Raw genomic sequence first — 24,450 nt, 5'->3', positions numbered from 1 at the left:
AGGGAGGTTCTCAACCAACCAATGCCTCCCGTGCTCTTCAATTTCGATCAAGAGACACCAGCTCCAGCTCTAAATATTACATCGAAAGAGATATCCGAGACTGAGGTTGCCAGAGCAATCAAGGGCCTTAAGAACAACAAGGCACCGGGACTCGATGAGGTAGCTGCCGAGATGTTGAAACACGGCCAAGACGCTGTTGTGGAGAGCCTTACCCACCTGTTCAACCTGATTTGGCATGCTGAAGAGGTTCCTGCCGACTGGAGACGTGGGGTCATTGTCACGCTTCCTAAGAAGGGAAACCTCGCAGACTGCAATAACTGGCGGGGCATTACACTGCTGTCAATCCCCAGCAAGGTATTCTGCAGTGTCCTGCTACATCGCCTTAAAGATGAAGTGGATAACATCTTGAGGGAAGAGCAAGCCGGTTTCAGGAAAGGAAGGTCTTGCGCCGAACAGATCTTTACCCTTCGAAATATCATAGAGCAGTGCCAAGAACTTCAGACACCACTCATGATCAACTATATCGATTTCAAGAAAGCCTTCGACAGCATCCACCGGGAGTCACTGTGGCAGATCGTCCAGCTGTATGGTGTACCCCTCAAGTACATCAACATCTTCAGGTCATTGTACCACAACTCAACCTGTTGTGTCAAAACCAACAGTGGCACAACTGATGATTTTGACATTGTCACTGGTGTAAGACAGGGTTGCATTCTGTCACCCCTACTCTTCATCATCATAATTGACTTTGTGATGAGGAAGTCCATCACAGGGGAAGAAGTTGGTATCAAGTGGGGAGGGAGCAGACTAGCTGACCTGGAATTTGCAGATGATTTGGCTCTGTTAAGTCACACCCAGCCCGCACTCCAGGAGTTGACCAACAATCTGCATGAGCACGGAGTTAAGGTCGGTTTACGAATTAGCCAGGAAAAGACCAAGGCCATGGCCGTCGGACAGCACCAACACCTTCAACCACTCACTCTACACCAACATGACATAGAGTACATTGACAGCTTCACATATCTTGGGAGTAACATCTCAAATACAGGTGGTGTGGAGAAAGACGTCAACAGTAGACTTGGTAAAGCTGCGGGAGTGTTCCAACGCCTCCGCAACATCTGGTCATCGAAAGCCATCACTACGACCACCAAGCTACGCCTCTATATGTCAGTGGTTATCCCAACAGCGATTTACGCCTGTGAGACATGGATGAAGACAGCCAACATTACCAACAAGTTAGATGTCTTTCATCGGCGTTGCCTGAGATCCATCCTGAGGATCTCATGGAGAGACCACATCACCAACGAGGAGGTGATGAAGAGGGCAGGAGTGGCTGAACTGTCAGACATTGTCTCTGAAAGGAGAAGGAAAATGATCGGCCACGTACTCCGGCTGCCAAGAGAGAGACCGGCAAGTGTGGCCATGGACTGGATGCCAGAGGGTGGAAAGAGGAAGAGAGGTAGGCCAAAGAAGACGTGGAGACAGACTGCCAAAGAAGACCTCAGTGAGATGGGTGTCAGCTGGCATGGAGCAAGAAAGGTCGCCAGTGACCGGAACAAATGGAGGAGGCTCGTCGCCCAATGTTCCAAATAGGAGCGGGCGGAACTAACTAACTAACTAACTAACTAACTAACTATATTCGTGAAATATGATGGTGTCCACCACACATATCAGCAGAGCGCAAACGCTGTCTGCCCGCTTCTTGATCAAATCTACCATTAATCGCACAACCTGCATCACAACTTAGATCTGCTCAGAGCTGGTTTGTGGTCTATCTACTTTCAGTCATAAAATTATCAGGTGCGCCGAGGGCATTTAAAAGTAAACGCCTTGGGTCCGCCGGTATGCCCAGCATGACGCAGCATGGTCTGTCAAATACCCAACACCTAAAACAAAAACTAAACTTTCCGCAGGCCGAAAATCAAGGCACGCCAGTTTTTACACCGAGCGCCCATGCACGTGTATGGAAATAGAACCCCAGGTCTCAGCCAATTGCAAATGAGACGTGGAGGCGACAGTATCGTACTACTTGGGACGCTGCATCAACGTTGATCTGCAAAGTCTACTCCTTTTGGGGTGTCCGGAGCCTTTCACACGGGCACCACGGCCCTTGTTTATGCAGTAACGCAGTTGTCTTTGGGAAGAGGAGCGAGGGCGGGGGTATATTTTAACATTGGTGGCTGCAGCTGTGCCCCTTCAGCCAAGTGAAACAAGAGAAGATGGGCTCTGCTGCCCCCAAAAATGCATGTGAAAACACAGTACAAACACCCTTCCCCACTGTATTTCGTATGAAAGCGTACAAAATTTTAATCACCAATTCACTCATCAACTAAGATTTGGGAAACAAATAATGTGTAAGTTTACCCTGGAAAAAATATATCCTACTGGAAATAAGTGATGAAAGGTGAGAAAAATGGAACTTGGGTGAAAACTGACTTGACCTCATTTACCTTGGCCATCGTGTAATTATTCAGTTTTTTGCTCCAACAAGACAAATAAATCCACTAACTCTGAAAAAACATTTATTGAGACCAAATTATTGTAAAACGGCACAAGAAAAGGAGGCTTCTGTCTTGTAAAGAGAAATAGGGTAACTCTTTGACCTCAGTCTTTTTCCAGCTGTTTTCTCTGGTCTAACCAAAGTGCTTCTATACATCCTGACCAGAATCTGATCAACGCAGCTGCTAGTTAGCCTTTTCTCTTCAGAAAAAATAAGTACTGGAAAGCACTTGGATCATCAATGAGCACCTAAGTGCGCAAGACAAGCATTAAATCCATTTTATCCAGCTTACTGGCACAGTTGGCTCATTTCCCTTTCTCATAATGTCAAACAAACTAACAAACAATAAATAAATAAATTAATTAAGAGACTTTACAATGCTGGCGGCCCGGTAGTCCAGTGGTTAGCACGTCGGCTTCACAGTGCAGAGGTACCGGGTTCGATTCCAGCTCCGGCCTCCCTGTGTGGAGTTTGCATGTTCTCCCCGGGCCTGCGTGGGTTTTCTCCGGGTGCTCCGGTTTCCTCCCACATTCCAAAAACATGCATGGCAGGCTGATTGGATGCTCTAAATTGTCCCTAGGTGTGAGTGTGGGCGTGGATGGTTGTTCGTCTCTGTGTGCCCTGCGATTGGCTGGCAACTGATTCAGGGTGTCCCCCGCCTACTGCCCGGAGACGGCTGGGATAGGCTCCAGCACCCCCCGCGACCCTAGTGAGGATCAAGCGGTTCGGAAAATGGATGGATGGACTTTACAATGCTGTGAAAATACAGTGGACATAAAAAGTAAAGCCGGTTCAAATGCCAGCTTTTTTCACCATTGTGACCTATCAGCTTTACAACTCTTGAAAACCTTTTTGAGTGTGGGAATAATGACAACCGAAATAATGAGGTTACAGATGTGTGCACACCCTCTTATAACTGAGATATAGCTTTTTTCAGAATTAACCAATAGCATTCAGATTAATGTTTTCCTGGAATGTACTCCTGGCAAGGTTAAACAGGGTGTTTATGAATAATTATATACTATAAACAATGTTTAAATTACATTGGTTAACACATTTTTACATTTTATATACCGTATTTTCTGCACTAAAAGGCGCACCTAAAAGCCTTCCATTTTCTTAAAAGCTCACAGCGCGCCTTAAAATCCGATGCGCCTTGTGTATGGTTATTACGGTTATATGTCGACCCCAAAATCACTGCTTGCGAGAGACATACAGTACTTACAACACAGAGTTAAAACTTAAGGCGATAGTGTTACACAGTTGAACACGGAAATAGAGCAGCGGCAAGAGAGTTCAGTGTTAATGAGTCAATGTTTATAACTTGTTGTTGGTTAAGTGAACTCTGTCGCTGCTTTATTCAATACATTTTACTGACATTTGATCGTTCTGTCACTCAACAGCTAAGCTATCTTAGCTATTGTCGTTTGTTCAACGCTTCTTCATCTGTGACGTGGGTTGCGTCGGCGCTGATTGGTGCACAGCAGAGAGCAGCGGACTATGAACTGCTGAGGTGCGCTTCACTCGAGTTTTCCTTGAGCGTAGCTCCATCTAGTGGAGTCATTGTCGATTGCATCTTATCGTGCAATCGTCCAATATATTTAAAAAATTACAAAATAGGCCATTCATTGAATGTGCGCCTCATAATCCAGTGCCCCTTTTAGTGCGGAAAATACGGTATATATTTTTTTAATCAGCAATGCAGGTAAACTTTTCTAGATGACTTGGTGCTGATTCCAAATCTGCCCTCATGTTTTCTGCAGCACACCCGGTTTTCATAATAATAATAATAATAATAATGTTAGGGAGCGGCCAGCCAGGCAGCCTTCTCAGCCAAGGTGCTCTACACTCATACTCATTTCCCCCCGGCTCTGTGCCTGTACATTGGGGTTCACACCGGTAGTCGAGAGGGCTGCCTCCCTCTGCCTTTGGGTGGGGGCACGGGTCCTGACTGTTGTTTGTGCATACGCACCCAACAGCAGCTCAGCGTACCCACCCTTTTTGGAGTCCTTGGAGGGTGTGCTGGAGAGTACTCCTGCTGGGGAGTCCCTTGTTCTGCTGGGGGACTTCAATGCTCACGTGGGCAATGACAGTGAGACCTGGAGGGGCGTGATTGGGAGGAACGGTCCCCCTGATCAGAACTCGAGTACTGTTTTGTTATTGGACTTCTGTGCTCTTCACGGATTGTCCATAACGAACACCTTGTTCAAACATAAGGGTGTCCATATGTGCATTTGGCACCAGGACACCCGAGGCCGCAGTTCGATGATTGACTTTGTGGTTGTATCATTGGATTTGCGGCCGCATGTTTTGGACACTCGGGTGAAGAGAGGGGCAGAGCTGTCAACTGATCAACAGTAGGCTCCGATGGTGGGGGAAAATGCCGGTCCGTCCTGGCAGACCCAAACGTATTGTGAGGGTTTGTTGGGAGCGTCTGGCGGAATCCCCTGTCAGAAGGAGTTTCAACTCCCACCTCCGACAGAGCTTTTCCCATGTCCCGGGTGAGGCGGGGGACATTGAGTCCGAGTGGACCATGTTCCGCGCCTCTATTGTTGAGGCGGCCAATCTGAGTTGTGGCCATAAGGTAGTTGGTGCCTGTCGTGGCGGCAACCCCCGTACTCGCTGGTGGACACCAGCAGTCAGGGATGCCGTCAAGCTGAAGAAGGAGTCCTATCGGGCCTTTATGGCCTGTGGGACCCCAGGTGGCAGGGCCCCAGGGGTAGATGAGATCCGCCCAGAGTTCCTCAAGGCTCTGGATGTTGTGAGGCTGTCCTGGTTGACATGCCTCTGCAACATAGCATGGTCATTGGGGAGAGTGCCTCTGGATTGGCAGACAGGGGTGGTGGTCCCTCTTTTTAAAAAGGGGGACCGGAGGGTGCAGAGGGATCACACTCCTCAGCCTCCCTGGTAAGGTCTAACTCACTCCAGTGAGATTTGCTCTCCAAATCTCACTGGAGTGTTTCGCAGCTGAGTGTGAAGCGGTTGGGATATTTCCAAATCTGAAACAATGGTCCTCAGTTGGAAAAGGGTGGAGTGCCCCCTCTGGGTCGGGGAGGAGATCTTTCCCCGAGTGGAGGAGTTTAAGTATCTTGGGGTCTTGTTCACGAGTAGTGCAGCGTCTGCTGTGATGCGGACGTTGTATCGGTCTGTCATGGTAAAGAAGGAGCTGAGCCAAAGAGCGAAGCTCTCAATTTACCAGTCGAGCTACGTTCCAACCCTCATCTATGGTCACGAGCTATGGGTCGTGACCGAAAGAACAAGATCCCGGATACAAGCGGCCGAAATGAGTTTTCTCCGCAGGGTGTCCGCGCTCTCCCTTAGAGATAAGGTGAGAAGCTCGGTCATCCGGGAGGGGCTCAGAGTCGAGCCGCTTCTCCTCCACATCGAGAGGAGCCAGATGAGGTGGCTTGGGCATCTGATTCGGATGCCTCCTGAACACCTCCCTGATGAGGTGTTCCGGGCATGTCCCACCGGGAGGAGACCCCAAGGATGACCCAGGACATGCTGGAGAGACTATGTCACCCAGCTGGTCTGGGAACGCCTCGGGATCCCCCGGGGAGAGCTGGAAGAAGTAACTAGGGAGAGGGAAGTCTGGGTTTCCCTGCTAAAGCTGATGCCCCCGCGACCCGGCCCGGATAAGCGGTATTTGTATGAAGTTATTTTTGTGCACTTCTGGGTTTCCCTGCTAAAGCTGCTGCCCCCGCGACCCGGCCCCGGATAAGGGGTATTTGTATGAAGTTATTTTTGTGCACTTCCATCTCATCCTTCCGATTGTGTCACTTCTATTTCAGTTTGGGATTGTACAGATCATTATTTACCTCTTACCTTTAATTACACCAGTGCTTCTCAATTATTTTCTGTTACGCCACCCCCCTTAACAAGAAGAAAACAATTCGCGGCCCCCTCTCTACTCCTCTCTGCTGCCATGATGATTATCATTTGTCTATAAAATTGTTTTATGTACCCTTCTGCATAACATTGTATCGTTATTAACGAAAAGAAAAAAAGAAATATAGTTCAACTTACAGCAAAGAATAACTTTCCTAACAATGTTTTTTAATCTGTAACAGAAAATATTGTAATAAATGTAAAAAAATAAATGTATCGGCATCGCATCGCGCCCCTCTCGGGGGGTGCACCCAACTATTTGAAAAGGGCCGATATAACCCAATATTTGTTGTATATACCTGATGTTTTTCAGTCTGTACAGATTCAAGGCAAGATATTTGTAAGCAATGCTAATTGCTAACGTGAGCTGACTAGCACTGGACGATCACACAGACAGCATCTTTGGTTCTCATTTAGTAGTTCCATTGATACTGTAAATTAGAATACTCAATTTTATTGCTTGCCGAGGGTTTCTCCTCATTTATAAAGTTAAACAGCTCACTCAACAACTTCCATTTGAAAGTCATCATCATCATCAGTCAACATTCAGATCCTTAACTACAAAAAACTGTGTCGAATATTAGATACATGATCATTTACAATTTGTTTGTCCACCAGAAACAAACATGTTTTAATATACAGTGTGTGAGATGTTTGTGTATTTTATTTTCATGAATTCACAATTCACCTGTTACAATGTTAACCGATGCCTTCTTTGTGTCAAGGTCTAGTTTTGAGTGAGATGGCCATGCCTCTACAATGCCACGGGACAGTTTTGTTGGCTGTGGCCTTTTTTTTCCTGCCTTGTATCACTTCCTCGCTTAACCTGGAAGATCCAAATGTCTGCAGCCACTGGGAGAGGTTTGTCTGCTTATTTTACATACATTTAGTGGACGTGGTTACATTGTAAATTCTATTTACCGGTATCACAACAACAAAAAAACAAAAACAAAAACTAAATACAGGTGTGCACAAGTCATGGGTCGAGGACACACCTGACCAGAGCATTACATTTTTTTTTAAATAATTAATTATAACCAAAGGAGGGCAGCCCAGTAGTCCAGTGGTTAGCACGTCGACTTCACAGTGCAGAGGAGTTCAATTCCAGCTCTGGCCTCCCTGTGTGGAGTTTGCATGTTCTTCCCGGGCCTGCGTTGGTTTTCTCCGGGTACTCCGGTTTCCTCCCACGTTCCAAAAAACTGATTGATCACACTAAATTGTCCCTAGGTGTGAGTGTGAGTGTGCATGGTTGTTCGTCTCTGTGTGCCCTGCGATTGGCTGGCAACCGGTTCAGGGTGTCCCCCGCCTACTGCCCGAAGACGGCTGGGATAGGCTCTAGCACCCCCCGCGACCCTAGTGAGGATTAAGTAATTCGGAAAATGGATGGATGGATATAACCAAAGGTGAATACCTTTGGTTATAACTAAAGGTGAATACCTTTGGTTATAACTGGCCTCCACCAGAGGTTGTTGTTTAATGCTCATTTTTTGCTCGACCCTCCGCTCTCTTGGACTTATGATTGCGGTCCCCAATCTTTTTTTGCACCACAAACCGGTTTTAGGAAAATGTACACATCTTGACGGAACATCATCAGCCTCTGCGCCCAAGACTTAAGTCACTCACGAAGCCCACCAAATGATTGGCAGGCACTCCGCGCATCAGCCACCGCCGCCACCCTGCAAGTTGACACCGTTTGTGGCACTTGTACTATGCAGAACTGCGAGAGTAATGACTTATTCACAAATGATACAACACTACTTCAGCCCCATCTACTGCTCTACTCCACCCCCCAAAAATCCAATGCGAAATGCTTGGTACGCAAATGTGTAGTGGCTACACTTTTAATATTTTTAGCGCACCCGCACACCACTTATGTTTACCTCTAAATACCGTATTGGCCCGAATATAAGACGGTGTTTTTTGCATTGAAATAAGACTGATAAAGTGGTGGTCGTCGTATATTCAGGGTCGAGACGTTATACCCATTCACGACAAACAAAATTGGTCCGAGGTCTACACAAAAGAAGATCCAAATACAGCATTTGACGCATTTCAGTCAACCACAACCTCTTTATATGATAAACATTTCCCAGTAATTAAGGTCTCCAGAAAATACAAAGACCAAAGTAAGTTATGGACAACAAAAGGCATAGAAAACGTGTGTAAAAAGAAAAACTATTTTTACAAATCTTTTCTAAAATTCAGAACCAAAGATGCTGAAATAAAATATAAGAGCTATAAAAACAAATTAGTAAATATTATAACAACTACTAAGAGAGATTATTTTCATACATTAATAATGTATGAAAAGAATAAAAGCAACACTCAAGAAATATGGCAAATATTAAATGATGTAATTAGAAATAGCTCTAAAAAAGCAGAGTATCCAGAGTACTTTATGAAAGACGAAAATACTATTATTAAGAGAACTGCAGAAATAGCAAATGAATCTAATGAGTATTTTGTTAATATCGGTTGTAACCTAGCAAAACAAATTCCTGATCCAATAAATTCTTTTGAAATAGATAAATACATGGAAAAAAAACTCTTCCACAATGTTTCTTACTGCTGTGAATCATAATGAAATATTAAATATTGTAAAAACAATAATAATAAAATGTCAACTGATTGCTTTAATATTGATATAACAATAGTAAAACAGATTATAGAACTCGTAGTGCGACCTTTTACATACATATGCAACCTCTCATTTAAAGCTGGTATTTTTCCATCAAAAATGAAAACAGCAAAAGTCATTGCAATTTTTAAAAGTGGAGAAAGACACTTATTTACAAATTATAGACCAATATCACTGTTACCATAATTCTCAAAAATATTTGAAAAACTATTTTCTTGCAGACTTGATCACTTCATACAAAAATATGTTATTAAGTGAAAATCAATATGGCTTCAGAGAAAAACGGACTACCTCAATGGGAGTAATGGAGCTTGTGGAAGCAATAGCCACTAATACTGTATAGATAACAAAGAATTTACTGTTGGGATTTTCTAGATCTAAAAAAAGCTTTTGATACAATATATCATAGTATATTATTGACTAAATTAGAGAGATATGGTATTAGAGGCATAGCATATAAATGGATTGAAAGTTATTTAGAAAACAGATATCAGTGTGTGCAGTTCAACAATAAAAAATCTAACCTACTGAAGATTACCCATGGAGTTCCTCAGGGGTCTGTGCTTGGACCAAAACTATTCATCTTATATATAAATGATATCTGTAGTGTCTCAAAAGAATTTAAATGTGTCCTATTCGCTGATGATACAACTTTCTACTGCTCTGGAGAAAATATGAAACAGCTCCTGAAAACTGTAGAAAATGAATTAAACAAATTAAAAAACAGGTTCAACAGGAATAAATTATCACTAAATTTGAAAAAAATCGAAGTTAGTTGTTTTTGGCATGAGACCAATCAAACACCAAGTTAATATAAAGGCAAACTCAATTGAAATAGAACGAGTTTATGAAAATAAATTTCTTGGATTAGTTATAGATACTAAACTATCCTGGAAGCCACACATAGACAATGTTAAAAGAAAAAGATCCAAAACTATAGGGATCCTCCACAAAACTAAGGATGTGTTAAATAAAAGATCTTTGTACACATTAAACTACTCATTATTACTTCCATATATGACCTACTGTGGGGAAATATGGGGAAACGCTTGCAAAACAAACACACTCCCTGATTTAAAACTACAAAAAAAAGCAATCAGAATAATCAATAGATCTAAATATACAGAACCCACGAATCCACTATTCATCAAATCAAACACAATGAAATTCTATGACCTGGTTGACTTTAAAATCTCCCAATTAATGTAAAAAGTACAAAATAACCTCCTTTGCCAAAACATCCAGAAGCTTTTTGAAATTAGAGAAAGTTGTTATAATTTAAGGGGTACTAACCAATACAAAAAATCCAAAACAAGAACAAACATCAAGCAAAGGAGTGCATCAGTAATAGGTGTCAATCTGTGGAATAATTTCGAAACGGACCTAAAAATGAGTAAATCGCTTGTCGAGTTCAAAAACAAATTCAAAAGATTAGTACAAAAAAAAACGACACAAATCAGAGTTAAGCTGATAAATTTGATATAGCTATAACATATCGTAATACATCAGAATTACATTGATCAACTTATTAAATGTATTAATGAAATGTAATATTTATTATGAATATGAGAAAATTGAGAAAAAAATATGCAAGAGTGAGTATGTATATACAAACCGAGAGCTGTAGGATAGATAAGTACAGTGCACATAAGGATAAAAGCATTGATGATATTTAGATTTTTCCTTTAGTTTTGTATTGAAAAAGGATCAACTCATATGTTGCTACATAACAAGGGGTAGGACTAGATACGTTTCTTACTTCTTCCTACTCCTTTGAACATAGAATTGTGATGATGACTGTTTTTTTCCTTTTCCTTTTTACAACTTTTGCTAGCCTTCACTTTTGTCAATTTGTTGTTGTATTGTGTTTTATATGTTCAATAAGTAAACAAACAAACAAATGACGCTAGTTGGCGCTAGATATCATTGAAGCGAATGCTGAACTTGACTCCCCAGGCCAAAGTGAACCCCTGTCACGAAGAATAAAAATAAAAAATAGCGGTAAGAAAAAAAAGAGAAGAAAATAATAGAAGAGATAACAGAAAATGGAGAAACGTAGCGACAATCTGGAGAAAAGTGGGTCGAAGATCGTCCAGGTTCACTGGCAGCTGAGGAGATGTTATGATGTAATTTACATTTCAAAAACCAGAAGCCATTCATTTACGAATGTGATTGCACTTTAGTTTACATATTTAGAGGTTCAGATATTAAGATTTGAATGAGGCAAAATAACATGCTTTTTCTCTCAAATATATTGTTATAATCATTTGTTTCAGATGGACTGTAATTATTTTCTGTATAAAAATTAAGTTGGTGTTCAAAAAGTCTTTTGTCAAACTTGAGTCTTGAAAAAGAGGGGGTTGTCTTATAATCAGGGCCGTCTTATATATAATATGTATATATGAACACTCGTAGGCATACAGTGTATTTTTTAACTTCACGATAAATGAATAATATCACAATAACGAGTAACTTGCAGCAGTACAGTACTGTAAAAGGTATTTTCTTTGTTTGTGTCTGTATGACTGTATTTCGCAGTTCTGTATCCCGGTGACCAAGAAGAAGCAGCACAATGAAATGAAATGCAGCATAAAATTATGATGCACAAACTGTTTAGTGCTTGACATTCTATTTATTTATGTTATTATAATTTCGGTTTTTATAAAGTACAACATTATAGAATGCTATTTCTCCTTACCAAAAACATACACAAAATTATGGGGGGGGGGGGGGGGTTTCTGGGGGAGGCTGAACTGGATTCTTGTTATTTCCATTTATTGCAATGATGAAAAATGATCAGAGATGAGTGTCTCCAGTAGAACAAATCAAACTCAAATCCCAAGGCACCACTGTGTATATCATGAGAGTAACGTTGGTTGAATACGTCATACTACGTTGCTTACTTCGTGAACTAAGGCATGCATATCTCTAGGCAATGGAGCATCGCATCCATGAACAGCAGTTGCCTTTTATTTTTCCTTGATACAATCAACAATATTTAACATACACACATGGTATCGTGAGTATGGATAAAAGGAGTAGATCAGGAATTGTCTTAAAAAGGTTCCTTTTACCCCGCCATGTCATGAAAATGAAAAAGCATGCGCCCCATGCACAGTGCTTAACAAAGCCAGTCGTAACAGTGGGCAGGGATCGGCTTGAGGTAGATTTAATTCCAAAGAACCACAGAAATTCCTTTTGGATAAACTTGTTGGATGGTAGAACGCTGTGCATGAAAGCTCAACACACACAGAGATTCTGACATTCATTGATGTCTGATCTCTTGACTCCTTTTCTTCCTTTGGTTTCAGATATTCAGTGACAGTTCAAGAGTCGTACGCCCATCCCTTTGACCAGATTTATTACACCAGCTGCACAGACATCCTGAACTGGTTCAAGTGCACCAGACACAGGTGAGGATCACTTTTTTTTTTTTTAATTGTTCCTGCTTACAATATTCTTATTTCCATTACTTGCCCTTGCAAAGTTCGCGGATGCTAAGATTCCTAGTTCTATATTCGTGACCGATTAAAGTCTGGTGTGGGGCGTGTCATGAATCTGCACGGAGGAATGTTAGACCGGGCGTTGATAGTTTCGCAGATGCGGGCATGAACACAGTCTACTTGATTCACCACCAATCAAAGTGGCTTCTCCTATTCCCTTTAAATGTGGCATACTCACATCCCGCATGGAGACATCTCTGTGCAGCTATGGAAGTACAGAAATCAAATGGTAGCATGACTGTATGTGCCATCTTATGAAAATATATCGTATCGTCTTGTTGACCAATTCCAATTTTGTGCCTATATCTGATTTTTGGTTGGATTGTGTCTTTACATACACATTTCGAGTGACCGAAACACATGTTTATCAACTACATGTGTCAACACCAGGCAGCTGCAATAAAGAAGTAAAAAAAATAATGTAATGCAATGCAGATTCAGTCAATCAGTTTAAGTGACTGCATTCATTATTCAGAACAAATCAGTTCACATTTTGAATCTTAAGAATGTTGATGCAAAGAGGTTACTGTCTTTTCATTCAGGTATAATTATGAAAACTCACATTTGCTATTTGTAACCTGACAATGAACGTAAAGCCGCTAAGTGAATGGCGAAAGTCCGCTTATGATTGACGGCCACTGAAATGTGTTGGGAATTTTTAATTTTTCAATGTCAAATTTGTCAAACAAAACAAGACAAAACAAATAACTGATAAACATTCAATATATATATATTTTCACAATAAACAATAAAATAAAAAATAAAAAAACAGCAAATACACGAATCCACGGGTGACAGACTGCGAGTGCAGGTATTGGCTATATTTTCATAGTGCAATCTCATATAAAGTGATCCTTCTATTATGTGAAGAAAGACGATTAAATCGTCTGGATTTCAATGGACGACCTCACTTCCTGTCTGTGTGAAGGGTAAGCTACCGGATTGCGTATCGGAGAGGAGAGAAGACGATGTACCGTAGGAAGTCCCAGTGCTGTCCAGGCTTTTTTGAAAACGGCGACATTTGTGTTCGTGAGTATCAGATTTACAGCTCTATAAAGTTTGCTTTATCTGAATTGAGGATTAATGCTCAGTCAAATCACCCCCACCAAAAATGTCACCATAAACCCATGAAACACAGACTTTTGCATAATTTGAAGGCTGATGCAAAACATCCTGTATCATTCTAAACATAGAAGCACTTTTACCAGAACAATTATACTGTGTATGTTTACATAGACTGCCCTCTAAGAGTATTAGAACAGTGAGGCCAGTTTTGTTTCCCCAAAAGTGTGTGGAAGAGTAAAGCTTCAAGAAAGAGGACGCATGACCGCAAACATACAAACTCATCGATGAACTTCACTTAATTAATCTTCATCGATTGAAAAGAGAGCGGCAGAGTGGTCGATATTCTCCGATTCAACTTGCCTTATGTCCAACCTCTCTCCCTCTTCAGCTCATTGTGCAGAGAGCTGTGTTCACGGCCGCTGTATGGCCCCCAACACCTGCCAGTGTGAGCCTGGATGGGGGGGTTCCAATTGCTCCAGCAGTAAGTCGTCCAGCTGTTGCTGTCTGTGAGGTGACAAGTCTTTGTTTGTGAGAGCCTTAATGTCTGTGAAGCTCACTAAGAGCAAAAACAGATTGGATCTTCTCACTGACTGTTTTGCTGATTCCCCACAACACTTTGACACACCATTTGAGTAAAAGCGAATGAGTATTTTACACAAACTGCATTTTAGAGTTGCCTTTCGAGTGAAGCATCTAAAGTTGGAAACTGTGCATTGGGAAATGTGGGGCAGGGATTCAAGCAATACTTCTCAAACTCCTTCCTGGAAGAATGACAGTGGTGTTGCTCTTGTTTGTTTTTGGGGGGGGGGTTTTTTGGTTTGTAGAATGCAAATGATTTGACATTGAATGAAACCAACACATTTTGGAATGATACTGGTTAGCACATTCACCTCGTGCCGTGAGAGTGGCTGCCTTTACAGCAGCTCCTATACTTTTTATCCCTCCCGTCTACTGCCCAATGACAGCTGGGATAGTCTACAGCACACCCACGACCCTGGTGAAGATAACCGATTTGGTGTGTGTGTGTGTGTGTGTGTGCGTGCTTGCGGGCGTGTGCGTGTGTGTGTTTTGGGGGTGTTGTTACACACACATGATCAGGGAGTGGGGGGGGGGGGGGTCTCCAAGTGCCCGCTTCACAGCGGCTAACCTTGCATCATCCGCAAATGAAGATCTTGCAGTTCCTAATAAATGTGCTTTGTGCACGCTGACCTCTTGCATGAACTCCAGCATATCCATTATGCTTTCACCATGTAGACCGTGCGCCTCTCCCGCACTGAATTTAAAGGGAATGAGGGGAGCCACTTTGATTGGCCAGGAATGAAGTTGGCTGCATCTGTCTACGAAATTATCAAAAGAAAGAAAACTCCACCCATATGCACATTGAGATTGCACTGGGCATGAAAATAGGGCCTGTAAAGTCTGGTTCGTTTGGCTCGTGTAAGTGCTCTGCATCTGTCCTCAACTTGGACACACATCAGGAGTTTTGCACATGGGCGCTGTAGACCTGTCATGTAATGAATGTAATGCAATCACCCCCTTGTGCCCTTCATGAATGTTATCAATGATTAACCATTTCCTTGCACGAACTAGAGACTTTAAATAAGGTGGATAAATATGGTTGATGCTGCAGTTTACTTCTTTTAATATCTCTTCCTTCTGTTTCCCTGAAAATCATTGTATATACATATAGAGAGGAACAGTAGAACCTTGATTTCCTGGACCGAGGGAACCCAGATTCAAGGAACAGAAAAGAGTGTCCTGTCTACTCAAACACCTCTTTTCTCAGTACCTTTCAAAATCAGTTCCAGAAAGGATAATGCGAACATCAACTTCCAAGCTTTTATCCACCATCTTCAACCGCTTATCCGGGGGCAGCAACTTTAGCAGGGAAGCCCAGACTTCCCTCTCCCTAGCTACTTCTTCCAGCTCTCCCCGGGGGATCCCAAGGCGTTACCAGGCCAGCTGGGTGACATAGTCTCTCCAGCGTGTCCTGGGTCTTCCTAGGGCCCTCCTCCCGGTGGGACATGACTGGAACACCTCACCAGGGAGGCGTTCAGGAGTCATCCGAATCAGATGCCCAAGCCACCTCATCTGGCTCTTCTCGATGTGGAGGAGAAGCGGCTCGACTCTGATCCCCTCCCGGATGACCGAGCTTCTCACCTTATCTCTAAGGGAGAGCCCGGACACCCTGCGGAGAAAACTCATTTCGGCCGCTTGTATCCGGGATCTCGTTCTTTCGGTCACGACCCATAGCTCGTGACCATATATGAGGGTTGGAACGTAGCTCAACTGGTAAATTGAGAGCTTCGCCCTTTGGCTCAGCTCCTTCTTTACCACGACAGACCGATACAACGTCCGCATCGACCCGCTGCACCGATCCGCCTGTCACTCTCTCGCTCCCTCCTGCCCTCATTCGTGAACAAGACCCCAAGATACTTAAACTCCTCCACTTGGGGCAAGATCTCCTCCCCGACCCGGAGGGGGCACTCCACCCTTTTCCGACTGAGGACCATTGTTTCAGATTTGAAGGTGCTGATTTTCATCCCAACCGCTTCACACTCGGCTGTGAAACGCTCCAGTGAGAGTTGGAGAGCCCTGCTTGAAGGAGCCAACAGTACCACATCATCTGCAAAACCCCGGTCTGCCAATCCAGAGGCACTCTCCCCGTTGACCACGCAATGTTGCAGAGGCGTGTCAACCAGGACAGCCCCACAACATCCAAAGCCTTAAGGAACTCCGGGCGGATCTCATCCACCCCTGGGGCCTTGCCACCGAGAAGCTTTTTAACCACATCGGTGACTTCAACCACAGAGATAGGAGAGCCGGCCTCAGGGTCCTCAGACTCTGCTTCCTCCAATGAAGGTGTGTTGGTGGAGTTGAGGAGGTCTTCGAAGTACTCTGCCCACTGGTTCACAACGTCCCGAGTCAAAGTCAGCAGCGCCCCATCCCCACTGAACACAGTGTTAGTGGTGCACTGCTTCCCCCTCCTGAGACGTCGGATGGTGGACCAGAATTTCCTCGAAGCCGTCCGGAAGTCGGCTTCCATGGCCTCACCGAACTCTTCCCATGCCCGGGTTTTTGCCTCGGCAACCACCGAAGCTGCGTTCCGCTTGGCCAGTCGATACCCGTCAGCTGCCTCTGGGGTCCCACAGGCCATAAAGGCCCGATAGGACTCCTTCTTCAGCTTGACGGCATCCCTTACTGCTGGTGTCCACCAGCGAGTACGGGGGTTGCCGCCACGACAGGCACCAACCACCTTACGTCCACAACTCAGATTGGCCGCCTCAACAATAGAGGCACGGAACATGGTCCATTTGGACTCAATGTCCCCCGCATCCCGGGACATGGGAAAAGCTCTGTCGGAGGTCGGAGTTGAAACTCTTTCTGACAGGGGATTCCGCCAGACGCTCCCAACAAACCCTCACAATACGTTTGGGTCTGCTAGGACGGACCGGCATCTTCCCCCACCATCGGAGCCTACTCACCACCAGGTGGTGATCAGTTGACAGCTCCGCCCCTCTCTTCACCCGAGTGTCCAAAACATGCGGCCGCAAATCCGATGATACAACCACAAAGTCGATCATCGAACTGCGGCCTTGGGTGTCCTGGTGCCAAGTGCACATATAAACACCCTTATGTTTGAACAAGGTGTTTGTTATGGACAATCCGTGACGAGCACAGAAGTCCAATAACAAAACAGCACTCGAGTTCTGATCGGGGGGGCCGTTCCTCCCAATCACGCCTTTCCAGGTCTCACTGTCATTGCCCACGTGAGCATTGAAGTCCCCCAGCAGAACAAGGGACTCCCCAGCAGGAGTACTCTCCAGCACACCCTCCAAGGACTCCAAAAAGGCTGGGTACGCTGAGCTGCTGTTTGGTACATATGCACAAACAACAGTCAGGACCCATCCCCCCCACCCGAAGGCAGAGGGTGGCAACCCTCTCGTCTATCGGTGTGAACCCCAATGTACAGGCACTGAGCCGGGGAGCAATGAGTATGCCAACACCTGCTGTGCGCCTCTCACCGTGGGCAACTCCAGAGTGGAAGAGAGTCCAACCCCTCTCGAGAGAACTGGTACCAGAACCCAGGCTGTGTGGAGGCAAGTCCGACGATCTCCAGTTGGAACTTCTCTACCTCGCACACCAGCTCGGGCTCCTTCGCTGCAAGAGAGGTGACATTCCATGTCCCTAGAGCTAGCTTCTGAGCCGAGGATTGGACCGCCAGGGTCCCTACCTTTGGCTGCCACCCAGCTTACACTGCACCCAACCCCTTTGGCCGCTCCCATGAGTGGTGAGCCCATGAGAAGGGGGACCCACGTTGTCTCTTCGGGCTAAGCCCGGCCGGGCCCCATGGGTGTAGGCCCGGCCACCAGGCGCTCGCCAACGAGCCCCACCTCCAGGCCTGGCTCCAGAGGGAGGCCCCGGTGACCCGCGTCCGGGCAAGGGAAACTGAGTGCCATTTATTTTATTCATCATTAGGGGCTTGTGAGCCGTGCTTTGTCTGGTCCCTCACCTAGGACCTGTTTGCCATGGGTGACCCTGCCAGAGGCATAAAGCCTCAGACAACTTAGCTCCTCGGATCATTGGGACACACAAACCCCTCCACCACGGTAAGGTGCCGGCTCATGGAGGGGTCCAAGCTTTTATTTAATTTTTATTTACAATATTATTTTCTGAAACGGACATTCCTCGGCTATGAGAAAAGTACACAACAATAGTCTTGAACTGTACTTGCTTTTTTTTTTAAACATTTGATGTAACTCACTCGAAAAGATAACCCCTTCCCCCAGTGACTCCCTTAAATTAAGGTTCCACTTTATTCCTAATATGCTGTAATTTCAACAGCAGTTTATGCCAGTTGCATCGACATTTGTCTGCTCTTTGCATATGTTTGGTTTGCTGAAAACCTAATAGTAAGTTATTCGTGTGTTTCCATATGAGCTCTCTTCCATATGATCTCTATGGGCTCCTTATAAACATATGGAGCCCATAGAGTGTGCCCTTTTTGTCTTCAGTTTCAGTCTGTAATAAAAGAGAGCATTGTTGAGTCTGTTCCTTGAGGCTTCTCATAGCTCCACTAGGCTTAGCTTGTCTGACTACTGTCACAGACACGATCTTAATGTGTAAAAATTGAGCAACGCAAAATCATTTCTGGCCTTAGGCATATTCTAAAAATAATATAATAATTTATAATGCCCGTGTTAGGCTTGGCTCACTAGCACTATGTAACAAAAACAAGCGATTAAGAATGCTCTGAAAGCACCATTAAAATAAGATTACTGACATCAAGAGGAGATGTGACTGACTACGTTTCAGGTTCAAATGTCGAGGGCGCATGTTGAAGTTACCATTTCCCTTGGAGGGCTGTTAGGACTGAAAGCATATCAAGAAGTCAAAAGTAATGGTTGATAATGAGTGGTTTTGGTAACAGGAAATTGCTGACAATATTTCTCTTATTTATTACACATGATAATTTGAAATTTTGTTTCAAATTTTAGCAAATGTTGTAGAAGTTGACATGTTAGATTTGCTTTCGCGGGCCACATAAAATGAGGCGGTGTGCCAGATCTGGCCCCCGTGCCTTGAGTTTGACACTTGTGGTTAAAGGTCAAAATTCCAGTTTCTGAATCATTCGGATTAACCCATTCTCATGTTGGAGCAGACAGCTACTTCCATATAGATGGTAATCAATCAGATCAATTGGAATATGGACATCGTGATGCAAATAGGTCATTTCCATGTATTAATATTATCAATAAAGTAGTCATAGTATTGCAATATTGCAAATATTCTGCTTTTGAAAGGGTTATTGACTGCATGTAAACATAGTCGCTGAGACCACAATGTTGAAAGATACGATGGAGAAAAAAACTCATTGGCATGTCTAGTATTTGTACAGGAGACAGCAAAATGTTTCGCAGTTGACTTGGCTTTTCAATTTTGCCAAAAAATAATGCCACAACTGCCAACAAAGTGACATCCAGGTGTGGGAAAACCTTTTTCTGAGCCTGGCTTCATTGGGTAGTGTTTCGCAAAAAGTGACAGGAGTAAAATACTCCCATGACAGAAGTTCATAAACGTTAGCTTGTTGTATTTCTTATTTTTCAAAATATCTGCTGTCACAACTTCATGTATGTTTGTAAAGATGGAAACATGGCTTCGGGATTCTTGATAAATGCTGACACTAATGCTATATTTGTGAAATTTAATACTTTGAATTTTGTTTAAAAAAAACAGAACAGATGGTTATTTGAAGTTTAGTTGCTAACAGCTGGTCTTTTAAACTAACACTTTGCTGAATGATAGGCATTCATGGAAATGTGCAAGTTTAGTGAGTTGTTTAGCGTCTGAGCAACTCCCCGCACTGTGACAAACACAGTCAGGTGTTGCAGTTAGCACCGCAATAGACAAAACAATTTTGGCTCAAGTTACTGGGCACGGGTGCTAAATAATTGAAAGGCGTTTTACAATATCGTTATGATGAATCTGAAAAAAGCATCATCAGTATTTTTTTTTAACAGCCATTTGTTCAGGCATGAATAAGAGCTGTGTCATGTGAGATGTTACAACTGAAAAACATTTCAAGTTCATACTCCCAAAAATCAGAATATAACATATGTCAAATGGAAAAAAAAACATTCCACATAACGTCTTTTAAAAATCATTGGTATTAGGCATAATAGCCATCTTTGCAGTCCTGCAAGATCATCTGTGGGATGGATCTAAAAAGTGATTTTTGTCATTATTGGATTTATTTAGTGAATTAGTTAGACATTTTTGGACTCCAGAAGAGATTACACATTCCCATACAGATTGGGAAAGGATAAATTAACAGTAAATGCAAACAAATACAGACCAAAACAGTTAAAATAATAAGCACAACCTACAGTAGCTCAGGGGTGCCCAATACGTCGATTGTGATCGACCGGCAGCTCAGGGACTGGTCCCAAGTGGATCGTGAGAGGTGTAGAGAAACAAAAAAAAAATTTGCGTGCGTCTTATTAATATTAGATATTTTTGTGTTAGTGCAGCCTATCCGTCTCACTTTCATAAAAAGTATATAAACAATCTAATAAAATAAAGCAGGTCACATTTAACCTACGGTGGCACGTGACCTTCAGCACCGGAAGTTGTTAGCCATCAGCAATCTGGAATAGCAGCTTGCGATTAGAGCTGTTGCACTGTATCTTTAATTGTTATTATTATTCTCATTAAGAGTTTGTTTAATGTACAATTCACCGAGGGCACGGGCAAAGAATGGGAATCTGGAATGCTGGGAGAAGCATTTTCAAATGGTACACAGAAGCTACGATCGCTTTAAACTCACTTCAAAAGTGCGGCCCCTGCCTAAGCATCAGTTCCTTACTAAGGTAGGAAGTGCTTGCTTTTCACAAATTCTCAAAATTTTATGTCTACTTTATTTTTCTGTTTCGTTCATCCTAGGGGTCGTTATGGCTATTGCTCATTAGGGCATGTGTGTGTAAGTGTGTGTGTTTGCGCGCGTGTGCGGTAACGGATCAATCTCTGGAGGTTGGTCGATCAAAAAGTAGATCTTTGGTCAGAAATTGTTGAGTGCCCCTGCAGTAGATAATAAATCACCTGCTTTCACATATTTGATCATTGACTTTATTTTTATATCTTCCAAGGATACTTAAGATATACCACTATATGCAGAATTCCACTTTGTAATACACTTTCATGTCACAATATTTCATCCAATTATGTACATAATGCAGTTCTCGATATTTTTTTAAGATAATTTCAATACTGACCTAATATTATAATATACGTCCTGCACTCGTTTTACTAAACAATACACATTAAACCCTTTTTACTCTTTTTTTTTTCAGTATTGTAGTGCAGACTTGTAAATGTCAAGTGTTTCCCCAGACCTCTGAACAGTAATTTAAATACGGTTACAGTGCAGAATGTGAAGTGACTTCTGGTTGAGCGAAAGTTTTGCCTTTGCCAGGACAGAAATGGTTCTTGAAAGTTTGGATTGGAAGTGTTTTAAAGTAAGTGAGGTTTCCGTCAGATTTTGTTGTCAGTTTTTCAGTAAGCAGCCAAGGTGCAGTCCTTTTCAATCAGGCCTGTAATTTTCTGAAGATAGACCACAGGATGTGAGGTAAAACTATGTTTTTCAGGTCAGCAGACCTTAACAATATGTCTGAGCAGCAATTTAGGGAGCAGTAACATGAAAGGGGGGTAGCCAAGTCCAAAGGGGAGCACGAATAATAGCAGAAAATTGTGTGCCGGGAAATGTCTTGAGGCAGTGGAGCTTATGACTGAAGACACATGACAGCAGCACAAGATACTTTGTAGTTCGGTTTGGAAACCTTTAGCTTTGGCATGCATAATGTAAATCCTAAAGAAAGCCTTTTTATTTTTTATTTTTTTCAGAGATTTATAGTCATGGCTCTTTCATAAATTCAGTGTCGCCAAGCCTTTACTCCCCGAAAAACAATTAAACTACAAAAACAAAGAACGTGACACAAATAGTACAGTTATGTGTAAATATACATTTTCATAGACATGGCACTACAATTTATTTTGTACACAATGGATTTTGTATAAACAGGGTGTTTTATATCCAACTAAATAAAAAAACATTTTCAAGGAAACGGCCCAATGCTTTATTACGATACATTTGAATGATATTGCAAATAACTATTAGATATTATTTATTTACATCAAGAAAAATGCTGTGTAGAATAGTATACATTTTTACAAATATTTATTTGACCATTCTATGGAGGTGGATACAACAGACAGGGCTCACCAAACTTCTAATGGAATCTATTTTTCTCATTTTCCCCGCTGATGGATAATGTTTACCATCATAGACAAAGGAATGTTTCCTTTTTACAGTTACAGTTCTTGAGCGCTATTGTACCTAATGAATTTTGAGATTTCATATCTCACATTACATTATATTACAGGACTAAATCTAGTTTGATGCAGTCCAATATTATCTATCATCATTGCTTTTTTTTAACTGGTGTTAACTTTTCAGCTCCTCACAATGGCATAACAAACTGCTGTGGATTTGTAGCCTGAAGGCCTCTTGATACTCCGGCGTGTCAGCAGGCGACGACTGCTGCATTGCATGATGCGGCCGACGCGTTGTGCTGCACGGCACGTCTGCGACATATCTGCGACAAGTCTGAAACACAGGCTGCGGACACGTCAGGAATTGTTGCTGCGCATATAGTGCAGTGCGCATTCTCTCTTGTGATTGGGCCATGAATCACATGATGCAATGACATACTCACCTTTTTCTGGCGAGGTTCCTCAATATGCAAGGTCTCTGCAATGGTGATTTATTTTGTTAGCTAGGCGGCGGCATGGATGTTAACAGAGGTGGCCGTCATCAGTCCGGCAATAAGTTGACGTCAGTATTTCAGTCAAGTCAAGTCAAGTTCAACTTTATTGTCAAATGTGCAGTATGTGCAACATACAGCACAGATGAAATTTCATCCCTCTCAAACAGACAATAAGACAACAAGAGGAGCCGCTGCAGGTGCCTGCGCCACTATCAAACGAACAGTCGTGCAATCTTAATCACTTTTCCTGCACACACTTTGTTTTTTGAAGCAGTTATAAATGAAAGAGGAGCGAATCAAAGTGTCCTTTTTACCAGTGGATCAAAGACGTCGTGCTGAAAATGTGCACACGTCTTCTACAAGCTAAGTTTGAAAGCAACACGAAGCTGCAGCGTCCATTAACGAAAAGATATTGGCTCTCATCTCCTGTCCCATACAAATCCGCTTCAATTCCAAGCCGCGACTCGCAGTTCCACATACGCATCGGCGCTTTGCGCTGACGCTCCTTTCTTCTCATCGTCGGCTCCTCAAGCCATGCATCCCTCCAGCCGCTGACTGTCCAACAGCACCGACCTTTCCGCTGAACAAAGCGGGGCTGTGAAAATGCTCCCCATTACAGGCGCAAAACACAATCACCCCGGGGCTGTCCAGCAACGACAGTCAAATGGCGCAGACATTCCTCCCAATCAAAATCTGTGCTGGTACATGCGTGCTGCCGAGAAGGTGCAACCACCAAGCACAGATTCCTCTTCTTTGACGAATGTCGTGGCCAAAATGCTGAAAACAGTCCACATCAGGTCCACACGATGTAACAGCAACACCACGTGACAAAACAAAAGACAAAAACAACAAAAAACGCAAGGCTCTTGAAGAGCAATTGCCGATGGCTGCCTACTCCGGCGCCATCTTGGAAAATGTGTCGACCGATGCAGGCCTAGTCTATTGGTGACAGTGTTAATTTTGTTGACTAAAAATTTTCATCATTCATTTTGTCACAAATATTTTTTTTCCAGATGAAAAAATAATGAAAACAAAAATAGTCATTTATTGATACAGTAATGATACCAAATTGATTGATATTTTCATCAACAAATAAAAGACGGAACAAAAAAAACCACAGTGACGAAATCCAAATTTAAGAAGGACTCATACGGTGGTTGGACAAAAGAACAACTTGGAATGAAATGGAACAGATGGGACAAAATGAGAAGAGAACCAATCAGAGGCCGACTAGAGTGCTGAACGGAAGCCAGTCACCCACTTCAATCACGTTCCCGGGAAGAAAGCAGATGAGAACAATTTGAAGTGCGAGATAATATCCACGGCTGGTGGAAAGCAACAAGAGGATTTGTGGGCCCATTTCACATTCCACGATAAGAAAAAAGGATTGTAAAGAATGTAGAACGATCATGCGTGGGAAGAACATGACAAATTTGAAGAGGCATCTTGAGAATGTACATCCCGAAATGTTCTCCAAGGTAAATATGCTGGCATTGCTCACGTTATTTTAGCATGAAAATGTGGCAAATTGAT

At 43.1% G+C, this 24,450-nt stretch overlaps 1 protein-coding gene across 1 annotated transcript in view; it reads left to right on the top strand.

The window, feature by feature from the left end:
- megf10 (multiple EGF-like-domains 10) overlaps positions 1-24,450 on the top strand; it is a 109,713-nt gene that overhangs the window by 13,828 nt on the left and 71,435 nt on the right. Inside the window, exons 2-5 of the mRNA XM_086135202.1 lie at positions 7,114-7,249; positions 12,338-12,439; positions 13,458-13,558; positions 13,983-14,075. Coding sequence (XP_085991328.1) covers positions 7,131-7,249; positions 12,338-12,439; positions 13,458-13,558; positions 13,983-14,075 — 415 coding nt within the window. The 5' untranslated portion in view covers positions 7,114-7,130. The remainder of the gene's footprint in view (positions 1-7,113; positions 7,250-12,337; positions 12,440-13,457; positions 13,559-13,982; positions 14,076-24,450) is intronic.

This window comes from Hippocampus guttulatus, chromosome 17, assembly GCF_054856545.1.
Source record: "Hippocampus guttulatus isolate MCC_2025c chromosome 17, RoL_Hgut_1.0, whole genome shotgun sequence".
In the NCBI taxonomy this organism is placed as follows: domain Eukaryota; kingdom Metazoa; phylum Chordata; class Actinopteri; order Syngnathiformes; family Syngnathidae; genus Hippocampus; species Hippocampus guttulatus.
The sequence above is the reverse complement of the archived record's forward strand: the minus strand, read 5'-3'. Positions and strand labels throughout refer to the sequence as shown.